The sequence below is a fragment of the Telopea speciosissima genome, chromosome 5 (assembly GCF_018873765.1).
Source record: "Telopea speciosissima isolate NSW1024214 ecotype Mountain lineage chromosome 5, Tspe_v1, whole genome shotgun sequence".
NCBI lineage: Eukaryota > Viridiplantae > Streptophyta > Magnoliopsida > Proteales > Proteaceae > Telopea > Telopea speciosissima.
The window spans coordinates 61,951,263-61,967,726 of NC_057920.1; the positions used below are offsets into that span (position 1 = coordinate 61,951,263).

Genomic DNA, 16,464 nt, shown 5'->3' on the forward strand with positions numbered 1-16,464 from the left:
GTTTCCCTTTTGCTTGTTATTTCTACTATTATGAACTCTATCGGTTTTAAATTTATCATTTAGAAGGTGCTCATCGATTGATTTTGATATCTACCTGATGATGCTCAAATTGCAAAAATAAGAATAAGGTAAAAGGCTGTACACGGCGCCAAGGTGTGCCCAACATGTGTCATCCACATCCTGTGTCCATCGTTATGATTGGTGTACACGGCTAACTTATCGAAAACTGACGGCATACCCAACTGTTTCCCTAAGAATAATAGCAAGGGTGCAACTTCTTGTTTTTATTTATTTATTCCGTCTGGCGGTTTTAGTTCAGAAGAAAAACAAAGATGATGGTCAAACCAAATCATTATACTGTTCATTCACATTCATTCACATTGACGAGGTTGAACCTCAAAACAAGCTCCACTCATTGTGTCACAAAACAATGGAAACAACAACAATAGTAATACCACGAGAATAGTGAAAGACTTTAAGAATTACATAACAAAGTTGGTTGGACTTATTTTGGGCTGGTAAAGAAGTCATTAATTGCAGGCATTATCTGAGGGGATTTGTTGCGAACAAACTTCCTCAAACCATGTTCCGCATACATTTGCCCTTCTGCATGGTTCTCTAACACTCCAGCAGCTCTATTCTGTTTGTTTACCCTGTTTCCAACAGAAAAACAAATGAGTAAAAAGAGAGAAAATAGAAACCACAAGGAGAGGGATCAGGATCGTCTCCAGAGCCTAGCACCTAGGGGGCATCCAGCTGTTGAGCTGTGCCGCACACATCTCAGCGCATGCCTAAGGATGTGTGCGGCACAGCCCAATGGCTGGCAGCACCCTGGGTGTGCTGGGCTCCGTGGGGACGAGCTAAATTCTGGTGGGGGAGAGAGAGAGAATAGAACCAGGAAAGTTCCATATGACAGATTCATCCTGATCTATCACTAAACTTCTGTGTGAAATAGAGGAGCAGAAAATACAGAGACATTATTCTTCTAGAAACAAAAAACCATTGCACTATCTAAAACTGTAGTCTATACTTAACAGCCAAAAGGCACAAATTTGGGCAGAAAATGTGAATCAAAACTGTAACTACAGTCTTGACAAAATTTTAGCTCAGCTCTACCCAGCAGACTGATTGAGGTTGTAAATTGGACCATATGAAGCCAGCATTGCAGCAGAGACATAGTCATGCCCTTTATAATCACATTTTTTTGGTAGTTAAAGGGCCTCACATCGAACTTGCAAGGATGATTAACCGGCTGATCGATTTATAAGATCACAGACTGGTTTGCAAATGAATGATAACAATTACTTACAATCCTTGTGCCCTCAAGACGGTTATGATGACTCTAATAAAACATAAGGGCAGTGTTTTATGTCCGGGAGCATAACCTATGCCGGCAGGAAAAACCCTATGAGTGCACCCGGCAAGAAATCATTTCAAGGGGCAGAAAAGTCATTTCAGGGAAGGGGAGGGGAGGAAAGAGATAGAGAAGGGGGGAATGCTACCGTTGCCTTTGATCCTGGACGGAGATCATTATCCCTAAAACATATGGTAGTGATGAAATACAGATGGGTCAGATAAAATGGCATGTACTGGTACTATAGCCACTCCATCCCAACAACTAAAAATACAGGAAAATGAACTAATTGGTTACAGGATGCTAAACCCCCCCCCCCTCTTTCTTTTTCTCTCTTCTCAGGAAGGTAATTGGTTTTACAGAAACATCATGGGCGATCCACCCACCTGAGATGCGGGGTGATTAAAAGAGAGGGGAGAAGGGAGGGAAGTGCAGACTGCACAGAGGATGAAGCGGATCCAGTCCCAGATCTTGGCTACGACTAGCAGAGGACATTATCAACTGAGCTAGCCGCTACCTTCAATTGCATACGATCATTCAAGTTAAAAGGAATAACAATAACTTCACATTTGCTGTCCCATTCAACAGATGCTTGAAATGATCACAGATTGAATTAAAGTTCATAATAAAACCATCATGACCAAACAAAAGAGAAAGAAATAACACTCATGAATATTGTTTATAGGGGAAGGATTCTCTGAGCGTAAGACATTTCTTATGCCATTTGACATGGATATTGTTTATTATCTTTTTCTCTTTCTTATAAAAACAACAACATAGCCTTATCGCAACTAAGATTTTTTTTTCTTTCTTAAAGAAATGAATAAAATATTACAATGTGTGATGGCATAGGATACACCATACGCTCAAAGAACCATTTTTTGTATATAAAAAAAAAAGGAAAAAGAACCGCCTGGGAGCTCTCTCCTCCCCAAATGAAAAGACACCTCTACCCCCTTTGTTTTGAGGAGAGAGATGGACACATGGGAGTGCTGGCGTAGGCCACACTCCCGGACAGAGAACTGCTTCCCATAAAAAAAAATAAGGCTACAAATTATATATAAAGGAAAAATAAGTCTGTTTGGTTGAGTGGATGGTGTTTATTCCACGCAGCAAATCTCTTAATCCTTGGATTGGAATCATGTAATAATGACCATTGATTTCACTTGAGTAATAAAAATTACTTCCTATAATTAAGTAAGATTTTTATTATTTAATTCTAACTGATGTTGCAGGTTATCAGCTTGCCCATTTAAGGTTTTCCAAAACAAATTCTTAAACATTAAGTCAAGATTCTCTGTCTTACGTTTCTTGCTTCTTTTGAGGATTTTTTGCAAGATTCTCTCCCATGTTTCTCTCTCACATACCTATCCGCCTAGTTCTTTTGATTGAAGTTTTATATATCATTTATCTACTCCAGCACATGCTTTTACGGGATAGATTTGGTCTCTCTCTCAAACCTATATGCGGGATAGATTCGTAACGGTATCGGTGGAGCAACACCAATTCCGGTTGATCTGTATTGGTGGATCAGTATGGATAACGATAAAAATGTTTTAAAAAATCTAATTTTTTGAAAGAAAAAAAAAAGGGTAAACCTAACTGATCCGAATTGGTATCTGATCATTCCTAGCCGATCCCGTATTGGTGGATCGGTACAAATAAAAAAACTTTATTTTTTGGAAGAAAACAAGGGTAAACCTAACCGAACAGACCAATATGGATCTGTATCTACTGCGACCATAGTTGTCATGGTATCGCCTCATGGTGTCGCCATGGCGTGCTAGCGCTAGAGAAATGTGCATATCAACCTACGCCATGGCGTCCTGTCTCTCTTTCCCTCTTCGATTTCTTCTTCTTTAATTTTTTGTTTCTTCCCCAACCTTAGACCCACTCCCTGCTTCCCTAAATCCCCTATTTTAGCCTTGGTTTCTGAGTTTCTTCTTTTTGGGCAGTACTACCAGATTCTGGAAAGCCATCATAGGATCCTTACACAAACATCGACTAGTTCTGAGATTTGCTCCATAAGTTCTTTTCTCTTGGGCGATCCATACCTGGAAGTTTCATATCCAGAAGTCTCTCTTTTTGTGAGATTCAATTTTTCGAAGTAACCTGCAACTAAGACATCCGCCAGATCTGATTTCAGATCTCACCATTCGGTTGCCAACAGACTTTTGGGGCTATTCTCTTTGGGATCGGCAGACCTTGGTGCTGCGATATTGTTCCTGAAATTGCAAGGAGAATCGTCTTCATAAGGAGTTTCCTCTGCTGGAACTACTCCAGTTCACCACCTCTCTGCCTCTCTTTCTATCGTGTTATTGCAAGGTTAAAGAAGACATTAAGTCTTTAAAATTACAAGTAAGGACAACTAATATTATTTATATAAAACCCCCCTATATTCTCTATTGCTATTTTGTTTAGCCCATTAAGTTCTCTTTAACTCCATTAAATTACAGTTCTACCACTCCTTTACAACTTCAGATTAATTACAATTCTGCCATTGCTCTTATAAATCTTGATTTATCTACTATTTTGCCATTCAACTTTGCCATTCAACTTTGGATTTAATTACAATTCTGCCATTGCTCTTATAAATCTTGATTTATCTACTAGTTTGACATTCAACTTTGCCATTCAACTTTGAATTTAATTACAATTCAGCCATGGTCGACATAATCACCATGGCGGACAACGTGTTGATATATCGATCAGACACCCCTCCACCGGCTTGCATCGCCGTGAAGCTGTGACAACTATGACTGAGACCAATATTGATGCATTTCAGGTATCGGTTTCAACCGATCGAAACCGATACCAATTCCTAGCCTATCCCGTGTTGGTGGATCGGTATAGACAGTGGTATAAATGTTTAAAAAAAAAATCTAATTTTTGAAGAAAACATGGAAAATACAGACCGATCTGGATCAGTTAGGTACCCCTATTTTCTTCATAAAAAGTAGATTTTTTTTTACATTTTTACCCTTGTCCATACCGATCCAGGAATCGGCATCGGTCTCAACCAATACCGATCCATATCGAACCCGATCAGTTAGGTTCACCCCTATTTTCTTCAAAAAAACTAGATTATTTTAACATTTATACCCCTTGCATGTACAAATCCAACGATACGGGAACGGCCAAGAATTGGTATCGGATCTCCATCTCCACCGATACCGATCCGGAACGGTACGTATCGGTCTGCATCGATTAAATTACCCTATTTTCTTCAAAAAAAAATTAGTTTATTTTTACATTTTTACCCTTGTCCGTACTAACCCACCGATACGGGATCGGCCAGGAATCAGTATTGGTCTCAGCCGATACCGATCCAAATCGATCTGTATCGGTTAGGTTTACCATTTTTTTTTGGTTCAAAATTTTGATTTTTTTTGTTACATTTTTACCCTTGTCCATACCAATCCACCGATACGGGATAGACCAGAAATCAATATCTGCTAAGTAATCGATATGTCTCAACAGATATCATATATAGAAAAAACTAGATTTTTTTTTTTTTACATTTTTACCCTTGTCTGTACCAATCCATCAATATGAGATCTGCTAGGAATCGGTATCAATCGCATTCGATATCGATCTGAATCGGTCTGTATCAATCTAGATCGGTTAGGTTTACCCATGTTTTACCCCAGTTCGTACCGATCCACCAACATGAGCCGGCCAATCGATATCGGTTTCGACCGATACAGATATCGATACGAATCAATATCGGTCTCAGTAGGTACCGATCCATATTGGTCTATTTGGTTAGGTTTACACTTGAATTCTTCCAAAATTAGCTCTCTTTTTTTACATTTTTACCCTTGTTTGTACCGATCCACCAATATGGGATCGGCCAAGAATCAGTATTTGTCCTCGATCAGATACCAATCCAGATCGGTTAGGTTTACCCCCTTTTTTTTTTCAAACATGTTTACCGTTGTTCGTACCGATCCACCAATACGGATCAACCAAAATCAGCGTTGATCTCTACCGATACTATTACAAATCTATCCCGCAAAAAGGCATGAGTGAGAGACCAAATCTATCCCTCAAAAGCATATGTGAGGACTAGACAGGAGATATACAAAACTTCAATCAAAAGGACCAAGCAGATAGGTATGAATCTTGCAAAAAAATCTTCAAAAGAAACAAGAAACGTACGAGAGAGAATCTTAACTTAAATGCTTTTAAGAACTTTTTTAGAAAATCTTAGATGGGCAAATCGTAACCTGCAACATCAGTAAGATTTAAATAATAAAATTCTTATTCAATTCTAGGAAGTAATTTTTATTACCTAGGCGAAATCAATGGTAATTATTACATGATTCCAATCCAAGGATTAAGAGGTTGGCTGCGTGGGATATACACTACCCACACAACCAAGCAGACTTCTGTAACATAAGGCAAAAGGTTTTATAGATAGCGTGTACATTACACAGTTGTGCCTTCGACCATTGGATGGGGAGAGGGGATGTGTAATTACACTTCTGTCCCCTCCCACTCTCATCCAACGGTTTGAAAGGCACATCCATGTACCTACACAGTCATGCATAAAAACCGGTCATGTATAAAAACTGGTTCCTAAACATAATAAGTCATCTCGAGTCAAACCCTTTACCCAGCCCAATCTCTTCAGAGTTCAGAGAATTGGGGTCAAACAGAGCTGCAATTTGATTGTGAAAAGGATAAGCGCAAGCTTATCAAATATCAACGACAGAAGGTAAGGTTCACCCAAGTATCATCAAAGATTTCATCCCAGATGATGCTACAGGCCCAACCAACTTCTGCAAATAATATAGTTCAGTAGAACATATCCACAAGTCATCGGAAAATTGATCTAAAAGTAAGAGCATCTAGACCAAAGGGCATCTATTTTTACTTCTCCTAAGCCTCGTCGGAGGTAAATCAATCTGCTCATGTCTAAATCCATCAGTTCCCAAGAATAAATTCTACAAAATACTCACACCTCATGTACCCATCATGCACATATCCAACTAAAACAGAAGATGGAATGAACTGAAGATCAAAGAATACCTGACTTCAGGATTGATGCAGATGTTACGGACCAACGAAAACCCACAGATTCCCACAGCAACCCCAATGGCCGCGAAGAGAGGGTAAACCTTAACAAATTAACACACCAAATTCAACCTCAGTGCACCAGTACAAACCACAGAGATTATTAGATCTACTACTGGGAAAACCCCTAAAAGGAAAATCCCTTCAAAGGGTTAATGAAAGAAGTTCCTAATCGAAATCTGTTTGAGCATAAAAACCAAACCCAAAATCTAGATATAATAATAGAACGAGGAAACATAGAAATCGAGAGATGATCTGCAAGTAATCTAGTTACCTCAGGTCGTAACCAACGATTAACATTGGAGGAAGCCATAGAGAACCGCTGCTGGAAGACTGGAAGGAAAACCCAAACTCGAAGAAGACAGAACGAACCTACCCAACTATGAACGCTAATGTTACATTTATATTATTTTTTTAGCAATTTGCTTGATTTATTTATTTATTTATTTATTTATATGATGCGGAGGATAAGGATTGGACAATGATTTGACTCTCAAGAAAGGAAGGGAAACGCCGTTTCTTTAGAGAGCGGAATATCCAATTCTTGTGTCATGGTTCATGGAGCGGATATAGAACTCCACAACTCGGCCATTGCTCCGTTCCGACTCTAAGAACTCGTATCCTTAATGCCTCCCATGTGTCAATTACTGATTGGGTGAAATAAATATAGCTAATAGCATTTTGCCACATGGAAAACACTAGTCCATTAAAGTTTTCGAAAATTTGGTAATGGGTGGACTATATGGGCTACTACAAAAGCATACTGAAAACATCTTATCGGTTTTCACAAATAATATAGGACAAAGTTTTTCTCTACCCATAAGGGACGATTCAATCAATATCCTAGGGTTCACAAAAAAGAACCAAAGAGGTTGGAAGAGTTAGGGTGTCAATAAAACCTGGCCAACCCGAGTTCGCCCTAATCTAGCTTGAACTTGGATAGGGTCAGGCCTGGGTTGAGGGCTCGGGCTCAGCCTAGCCCTACATATATTATATATTACAAACTTTTATGGGCCCTCTTAAGATATTCTATTTACCCAATTATAATATTATATTACAAGGATCATCTATTATACAATTATAATATTAGATTACAATGCCCAACGCATCTATTATTTAGGGTGAATCAAGGTCGGGCCGAGCTTGGCTAAACACTGGTAGGGACAAGCTGGGCTTGGGCTTACCTTAAGAGCCCTAGGGTTGGGTTAGGGTTTAGGGCAATCCCGGTCCAGCCTGGCCCGTTGACACCCCTTGGTGGATGGGATAATAGATTGTTGCTTTAATCCACCAACGAAAGAAGAGCTCTTTGCTTTTTTCTCTATCTTATTTGAAGTTGTTGTTTTACTGCGTGAATGTTACAATTTTGAGTAATTAGGGATTTGAATAAAATAGATTGTTTATTACGACCCTTGGATCTCCTCGCTTTAGGTGTCAAATTATTAAATCCTCGGAAAAAGATCAGCATTTACGCCTTAATGCCTTTCCTTGTAGCTTTTTAGTGGATCTTTATCCCCCCCGGGTTCCCTATCCGGCCAAGTTCTTCAATGCCTCTAACAAGGGGTGCAATGACCACCCAACCCCTCCCCGACACTCTGCTGGGGTGCAGTCCACCCTTTATTAGAATTTAGAGGTGGTGGAAACTGGGCCGGACAAGAACTGGAGGAGATAATTTTTCCCTTTTCAACAGTTTATCACTACTTTTTTGGAAAACTAACTTTTTTTGAAGTCCACTTTAGTCTTTGGGTGAAGTGTCCCGAATCGTTATCCTCTCTGTTACTGGACGGTGCAGTAATACATCGTGCAACAACAGTAGAGGCCATGTGCACCATGTGGGGCCTGCTGTGCCACACAACCGCTGTAGCGTCGCACGATGCATTACTGCACCGTGCAGTAACAGGAAGAGATAAAAATTCGAAGTGTCACTGTCAGCCTACCATTTCATTTCTGTAACGAATCTGGTCCCTTCACACCTCGACACTCATTTAGGGACTGGTATCAAACGGTTTCTGTTCATCCTATCATATCCTTTACATATTTGATCTGGATACACAGAAAAGAATACGCCACAAGTAGGGTTCACACTTCACATCACAGGTCATAATATGGCCATATGGGTTCCGAAGTCCACAAGTCCACTTTCCACAATCCACTTTCCTCTTTCCAGCTTCCTTCCAGATGACAAAGAAAGAACTTTAAGTAGTAAACAAAAGGTCTGCAACTAGAGGGAGAGGGAGAGAGAGGTTCTATAATGGCGTCAACGAAGGAGTTCTCTAAATGGATGATTGAACAAGCAAAGGAAGAATTGCAGATTCTGGAAGCCCAACACCCGAATCGATTTGGGTTTCTAAAGATGGAGCTTAGAAACTTAATCTATGGAGAAACTGATACATCGTCTCCCACCCGATATTACCACAACAGTTTCGTTTCGTATCGGAAGGACTCCATCACCTCCTCGCCTAACTCCTCTGCAACCACACAAGGTATAATAAGTTCATGTTTCGGTGTTCAGTTGTGTAGGGTTTTCTTTCAGTCTTTGGATGAATCTAGACCTTCCAATCGTTTGATGGCTTGGTTTGAGAGAAAATAGCACATGTATTGGTCTGATATATTCTTATCAGACGGTTAACAATGGTCCGGCTGCTACAAAATTTTCAGTTCTTTTTTAAGAGAGACTGCCTCTATATCAGTGGAATGCGTCAATGGAACGAGTGTGTGTGGTTGTAGTTCCAACTGATATTAGGGCCAAGCCCATGATAAGGAATGATGGATTCAAAGTTATTCCAATCTAACGGTGGCAGTTAGTCAAAAAGTCAAATATGATGGATGTTTGTATTACCAACCAATGTGTGTGGGTTTCTCTTCTGAGTTAGTTGATGCCTGTTAAAAAAAAGGACGTACCCACTGCACGAGGCTCCCGCACTACAGGGTCTAGGGAGGGTGATAATGATTTTATTATTCAATTTTCTTAATATTGTAATGACAACATGACATGAGTTTAAAGACGGAATCGGTCATTGGCAATTCTGATCTGGGTTGGATTGGAATTGACTTGAATTGGTGTCCAAAAACCCTAGAATCGATCCTCAGATCTAAAAACAAGGAATTTCTAGAGTTTTTGAGTGTCGAACGGCCATGTCGAATCGGTGAAAATCAGGATTGGTCACAGTTGATCCGCATTGGCAATTCACCGATTCTTAAAACCCTGAACATGACATCAAAACTAAGCAAGGGAAGATAGGGGTGGTCAGCTGTGTTGGGTACTTGCCATATCTGCTGTATCCTCACTATTATGTTGTGTTTTCTCCTTTTCTTGATTAGGAAACCTTACACTCCAAACTTGGGTCAGGTTAAGGAAGGTAAATGGGTTCATATTGACTCCTATAGTAGGAGTAATTCAGTAAGATTAGCACAATTGTGGCATTTTGATTTAGAGCTCAAATTTAGTAAACACAGTTTACATTGTCATTTAGCCATGGATTATTTTAAGAACTGAGGTTTTCAAAAAACCAAGTAGAAAACCATCATGACCTGTTCACAATGCCAAAGTTGTGTTACAAAATTAATGTCTTTTTTTTTTTTTCAGCTTCATCAAATGGAAAGAGGAGAAAGTTTTCTGAGATTCGAAAACCTGAGGCTAATCCACAGTCAACAAAACGAAAAATTCGAAGGTCGAATCACTCGATGGAAATGCTAGATGCTGCCATTGAAAGGGCTGAAGAATGCCTAAGAAAAATCAAAGAAATCAAAACAAGTTTTGCAAATCAATGAGACATTATGGGGAGAAATGTATATATTTAGTAGATTAAGGCTAGACATGATGGATTATTGCTATGGGTAAGAAGTCATGAATTTTGTTTTTCCAGTTTAGAAAGAGAAAGATATGAAGTAAAATCAGCAGAAAAATTCACAAGGTTCCTTGCCTTCAACATGATCTGATACCTCACAAGTCACAATATTACTATTCAAATTAATAGCAAAGTTGTGACCACTCTGTTAGTAAACCTAAACTCCTGGGAGAAATAAAGAAGAGATTCCTCAAGGAAAAGGAGAAATCCCTGAATTTTCTTCAAGGGTAAGCTTTTTTTTTTTTGGATTCAAGCATAAGATTAGTATTAATGTCCAAGCAAGTTAGGGCATCCAACAGCTGCGCTGTGCAGCACACATCTCGGTGCATGCCTAGTCAACAATTGGGATGTTGCAGCACAGCCCAACGGTTGGATGCCCCCTGGACGTTGGGCTCCTTAGAGAGGAGCTTGATCCCCCAGCTATTGGATACTTCACTGAGCATTCCCTGGGTGGTGAGCTCACTAGAGAGGGGTCGGATCTTTGATGTTGTGGGGAAAAAAAAGTTCCCCAAAAAAACTTAGGAAATTTGGTAAATTAAATTGACACCACAACCTATCCAACCTCTAATAGAGGAATTCTAGCACTACAAATGAAATGCACCATTATATCACCGTAAAGGTTAGTTCTGAGGGTTGTGAAATAAAATATTTTTGAATAAACCATGTAGTAAATTATAATAATGTTTCTAAAGACCATTGGACCAAGCCATCAAACCATGGTTAGTCCATCAACCATTCATGTAAAACTAGTGTAGAACAATCCATGCCAATTACCTAACTAGCGGTCAAGGTTTAAAAACCTGAATGGGACATAGGATTGGCATTCATCGATTTCAATTAGTCAAAATCAGCGTGAAATTTATCAGAATCGATTTAAACCTTAGAATTGGGAAGAAGCAAAGATTTTCTCAAATTTGTGATTTTTAAGAATAGTCAAAACATTTGTAGACGTAAATTTCATTAATCTTTTATTATTTTAAATACTAAGAGGGGAAAATGGACAAAAATGAAAATCCAAGTACATTCGCAAACAATTCAAAAACCAACTACTTCAATCATAATGGTCATCAGCCAATATGAAACAAGTCTAATAGCAAAATAGGTGTCAAAAACAAACAAAACAGCTTGAAAGAACTAACCCACGCAAGGCTGGGGGAGTAGTCCTAAAGCAACTAGGACTAGGGGCAAGAGATCTCTACTTGGTCGCATGATGCCTAAACAAGCATCTGGACCAATGGGTGAGCAGGCCTGGGTATCTACCCAGAAGGCAGAGGTGTCATCTCACAATGCCTGGTCATGTGGCTCACACAAGAACGTGCAAAAGTACCACCCTACTCCCTCTCCCCATGAAATCCAAAAATCATATCTATGTTGATGCCCATGCGTGCGCACTCTCATTGGTCATTGGCCCCCACACTACACGTCCAAACAACGATCTCTTGCCCATTAATAAAACTAACTTGGAATTAATAAATAGTATTTCAGCCTTATAACTAATTAAAAATAAATATAAACCCAATAGGCCAATATGATACCCCACAACCTGGTTGTTGTGGCGAACAAGAACACCTCAACTGAGTCTACTCACTGAGTTAGTGGCTCAGTTGTTAACTCACTGAATTGGTAAATCAGTGAGATGATTTTGCCTTTCTCCTTCTGTAATACTTTTTAAAGTACTTATCCTGCTGTTACTTGCATTAGAAACTGTATTAGAGTGGGAAAAGTACTTCGAGTTCTAATTCGACTATGCCGCAGACTTGAACAAGAGCCAACTAATTGAAAAGAAAATCAGTCTCATATGTTCAAAGATGACTTCCGTCAGCATTTATCAGCCATTTCTACTGTATCATTAAGCCTCCAAAAAAAGGGAGCATATGATCCTGCATGCACATGCAAGCAAGCAAACAAGGCTAACATGGCAGATACAGATTCTGTGATGAACTGATCTAGATTATCCATTGTATAGAACTCTATCCAAAACTAATTAATACACTTCTACAGAGACTAGGCTATAAATTATCTTTCTACCTTCTTACCAATATATATATATCTTTCTACTTTACCCCCAAAAAAAAAAAAAAAATTTCTACTTTTCTCCAACTTTGATGGTAGATGCCTAAACCCATGTATTAAATTCAAAAGAAAACACATAAAGTCACTTGTTTATCCTAGTGGCAATATTTAGGCTCTGTTTTTTTCTTAGGTAAAATCATCGCTAAACAAAAAAAAACTTTAGGTAAAATGAGTACAAAAAAGTGGGACTTTACTTGCAATTTTTCATCTTACATGGATTTTGGCTGGAAACAAACAGAACCTTACTAAAGATGGTTAGTCTTGAATAACAGCATCCATGACAACAACAATGACATTTTTTGTGGGTGGTGGGTGGGGATCAACAGTCTCATCAAGACAGCAATTGATGCGATATAATTTTTAGAGTGCAATGATGAAATAACTACTGCAAAACTCAAAAAGTAGAGAATATCTCTTCTTAAAGCTCTTACTATCTTTGATTAAAACAAATGTCCTTATTGTTCCCCTCCCCCCCCCCTCCACACTAATCTGGCTTTAAACAGACATAAGAATGCCAAGGATCTTGGATTCCACAATGCGATAATCAAAGGTGAATCTTATAATGCTAAATCTAGCAGAAGGAATGAGAGGTGCTGGTTTTAGAAAAAGGGAATATGTGATATGAGTGTGAAGGCATTGTATAGGTCACCATCTGTTTTGGCATTTGTCTTTGAAGTTTTAGTAAAGACAGATTTGTCAAATGCCAACTTTGAACTGTTTGTTGGCCAATCTTCTGAAAAGTATTGACAGCTAAGCACTTCCTTCACAATTTGAGGATAAGTATATTCTTTATTAGAAGACAAGCTTTTTGAGTAATGCAAAAATACACAAGAAAATAAGTCCTGATTAAAACAATTTGACCTGCAATTCTATTCACAGGAAGATTACAAACGACGCCCAAGACCTCGAAACAAGCATTTTCAGATTGGTCCCAAAGCGCTCAAGATGTAAGGACACAGATGAGCAAAATTATGTCACTGGAAAGGAGGTAGTCATGATTGTAACACAAATATAGGGGGTTGCCCTTTTTTTAATGAGCTTAGTACATTGAAAAAGAAGCAATCATCATCAATAGTTCTTTTACTCTTTTCCATTTCTAGTTGTCCCTTCCAAAATTCTTCTAACTTTGACGGATCCGATGGTCTTTCCGTAAGCAATGTCTCTCCACATTCCACCAAATCATTGCTCAAAATGAAACTGGTTGATATGGCTCGCAAACTCAAGATGGATAATATGACTAAAACAATTTAATTTGTAGCATTAACTAGAACACAACAACAACAATGACAGAACACAGGAAGAAAAATTCCACCATTGAATTAAAACTACACAGAATTATAAGTCATGAAACATAGATAATTGCTTCCTACAGAATACATGATTGACAAGAATTTCACTCAAAACCAGTACCTACAAGGACCTAACCTTTTACTGAACAGCAACACCACTTGTTGCCGGACGATACCCACAGAGAACCCAAATATATCAAGTGGAAAAATTCAAAAGCTTGGATGAAGCTTTATACATTCATGCATATTAATCAAGTGGATGAACGGCAGGTATTGATCCCATCTTTGCAGTCACTTGTCAGATCATTGAAAGTTTCGATCTGCTTTTTGCCCCTCAAAAACACCTCAGTATCAACTGATGCCCTCATGTAACCATCAAACTCAACTGGCACTCCATTGTTAAGTTTCGTGGTCTCCGTATACCACTCACTGTTCTCATCCCAGAGATCCTTATATTCGTCAAGGAAATGAATTGCATACTTGTCTTTTAGAGGATTGAAAAAAGATGTATCAGGTTCATCGGTGGCAATGTAAACATTCCTCCCATCTTCAAGCTTGTTCTGTAGAGAAGGAATAAGCGCTTCTGGTGAAGTATCAGCTGCTAGATTAGGCCAGAGTTCCTTATTCTTTGCCTTCTCACCTCTCACCACATGGACAGAATCAAAATCCCAATTTAACCTCGAGGCAATACCAGATACAATGTCCATTAACCTTCTAGATTTCCAGATGAGGTGCCATGGTCGTTGGATGACAGATTCAGTCTCTCCTTCACAAACTCTATACCAGTAATTATCTGGCTCCACGGATCCAAACTTCCTCATAATCACAGTATCCTTTACCTCAGCAATCTTCATCGGCGTGATCCTAAAATCCTCCACAAGGAAAAGACGCAAACCATCTTTGCTCTGCCATTTTCCCCAATCTAACCAGAACTGTTTCTGGTCCAGCACAGATGCCGACTCCTTCAAATGCTCAAAATCAAAGTAAAACCTGAAATCCTTCCCCTCCTCATCCTGATGGGATGAAGTGTACATCGAATTTAAGCAGATAGTTAAATCCATAACCAATGTACGATTCAAGTACTGAGCTTCACCCAAAGAGCACAAGAAGCTCCAGAGGAAATGGTTCATGCTCTTGCACCTGTCTCCGCCACCGGTATAAATCAAGTACTTGCCACGACCAAAAGAACTCTCAGACTCTACCACAGGAAGAGTATCATTCACAATTTCTCCAACCACAGGCAAAGTAGCCGGATTCTCCACATGCTTCGGCAGCTTCTCAAACCCAGGTTTCTGGTTCTTCTTCTTTTTCCTTGCATTCACACCAGAATGGTAATCCCCAATACTAGCCACAGTGTAATTACAGTTCCCAGACCTAGTAATCACGAACCTACGGTAGTCCTTATACAAAGACGCAGTTTTTCCTTCATTGGGTCTAAACCTCCATGCCATATCACAAGTGCTTTCATTTGATCCCCTCACAGCTTTCCCAAACCGGTAAAAATGGATATCCTTAAAATGTTCTATAGCTACTTTCATCAACAGATTAAAGATCTCCCTGTCTGTACAGTCGATGGGTTTATCAATGTCTCCCTCACAATCAAGTGGGTTTTCCACGGCGGCGACAGCAGGAACGTCGGTGATGTTAATGAAAGTATCAAATGCAGTTTGATTAGAAGCCATAAAGTCCTCACCAGTCTTAACGACGGTGTCATCGGATTTGAAGGTAGCATTTGAAGTTGAGGTGAGAAAGTTTGTGATTTTGGTTGATGGATGGAACAAAGGATCTTCAGGTTGGTAGGTCGCAGCAATAATGGTAAAGATTAAGACCCCAAGTACAAAAAAAGCGAAACAAAGGTTTCCTATCAGGGCAAGAGCATTTTGACCTAAGTTTTCTGGTCGGAAACTACCAGATCTGAAAGAACGATTAAACATCGTTTAGAACAGAAAATCTCCAAATATCGGATTCTGAAGGCCAGAAATCTTCGAAGAGAGATCCAAAGATAATTAAAGTTCTTCAAATCAGATAAAACGAATGGCCGTACCTTTCATTCAAGTAGAAATCAGCAGCAGAAGCTCAGGATTTTCTTCGCATTTCCAACCATCAATAATCGCACTCTTTCTCTCTCTCGCCTTTATCGAGTATCACTTTCAGTGTGTGAATGGGGAAGTGTGAGCAAACTATAGGAGAGGTCAGTTCGTTACACCAACAAGGGCAATAAGGTAACTTTAATACCTCAACGTTACAATTTTTTTTTTTCGGTCCGAGCCTCCATGAAATCTATAAAAATGTTGCTTAGAGAGCCTTGGACTAATAACCTCCATTAATACTCTCCATAGAGTCTAGTCTCTTCCAAGGCATTCATTGTATTAAAAGAACTTCTACATTCTTGGGGAAGAATTCTTTGTGGGGAGCATGGCCTCGGGTCAATGGGTAGAAGTATTAACAAGATGGGACATTTCTGCCATACATGGGAGCTGGCGATCATTTCCCTCCCTCTGTGTCTAGGCGCAGGAGCCATACTCCCTCATAGAAATCATTTTCTTATATTTTTTTAGGGAAAGAGATAGTTGTTTGGACCTCTAGAGCCTATTTGCGTGTGCTAGCTAATGGAAGCACGCATGCAAGTATCTCCTTGGGCAGAATTTTCACCTTTCTATGGGGCAACATGGTACTTTCGTATGTTTTTGTGTCTATGCACATGAGTCATGTGGGCCATACAACCAGGTAACGTTCCTTTTTCTATTCTTTTATGTTTCTTTGTAGATCTCTTGTTACTAACCTAGTAGTTGTTTTTCATCTCATTTTTGGTCTCTCTCTCTCT

At 39.3% G+C, this 16,464-nt stretch overlaps 3 protein-coding genes across 3 annotated transcripts; 1 reads left to right on the forward strand and 2 right to left on the reverse strand.

The window, feature by feature from the left end:
• Positions 1-339: 339 nt before the first annotated feature.
• LOC122661265 lies at positions 340-6,780 on the reverse strand. The gene is made up of 3 exons (XM_043856611.1): positions 6,708-6,780; positions 6,389-6,477; positions 340-653 (listed from the first exon to the last, which is right to left on the reverse strand). The coding sequence occupies exons 1-3, from the start codon at positions 6,744-6,746 to the stop codon at positions 506-508; spliced, it is 276 nt and encodes a 91-aa protein (XP_043712546.1). The 5' UTR covers positions 6,747-6,780; the 3' UTR covers positions 340-505.
• A 1,918-nt stretch (positions 6,781-8,698) lies between these two features.
• On the forward strand, positions 8,699-10,220 carry LOC122661264. Its single transcript, XM_043856610.1, has 2 exons — positions 8,699-8,913; positions 10,017-10,220. The coding sequence occupies exons 1-2, from the start codon at positions 8,712-8,714 to the stop codon at positions 10,199-10,201; spliced, it is 387 nt and encodes a 128-aa protein (XP_043712545.1). The 5' UTR covers positions 8,699-8,711; the 3' UTR covers positions 10,202-10,220.
• A 3,365-nt stretch (positions 10,221-13,585) lies between these two features.
• Positions 13,586-15,776, reverse strand: LOC122661262. Its single transcript, XM_043856608.1, has one exon. The coding sequence runs from the start codon at positions 15,572-15,574 to the stop codon at positions 13,892-13,894; it is 1,683 nt and encodes a 560-aa protein (XP_043712543.1). The 5' UTR covers positions 15,575-15,776; the 3' UTR covers positions 13,586-13,891.
• Between the last annotated feature and the right edge of the window lie 688 nt (positions 15,777-16,464).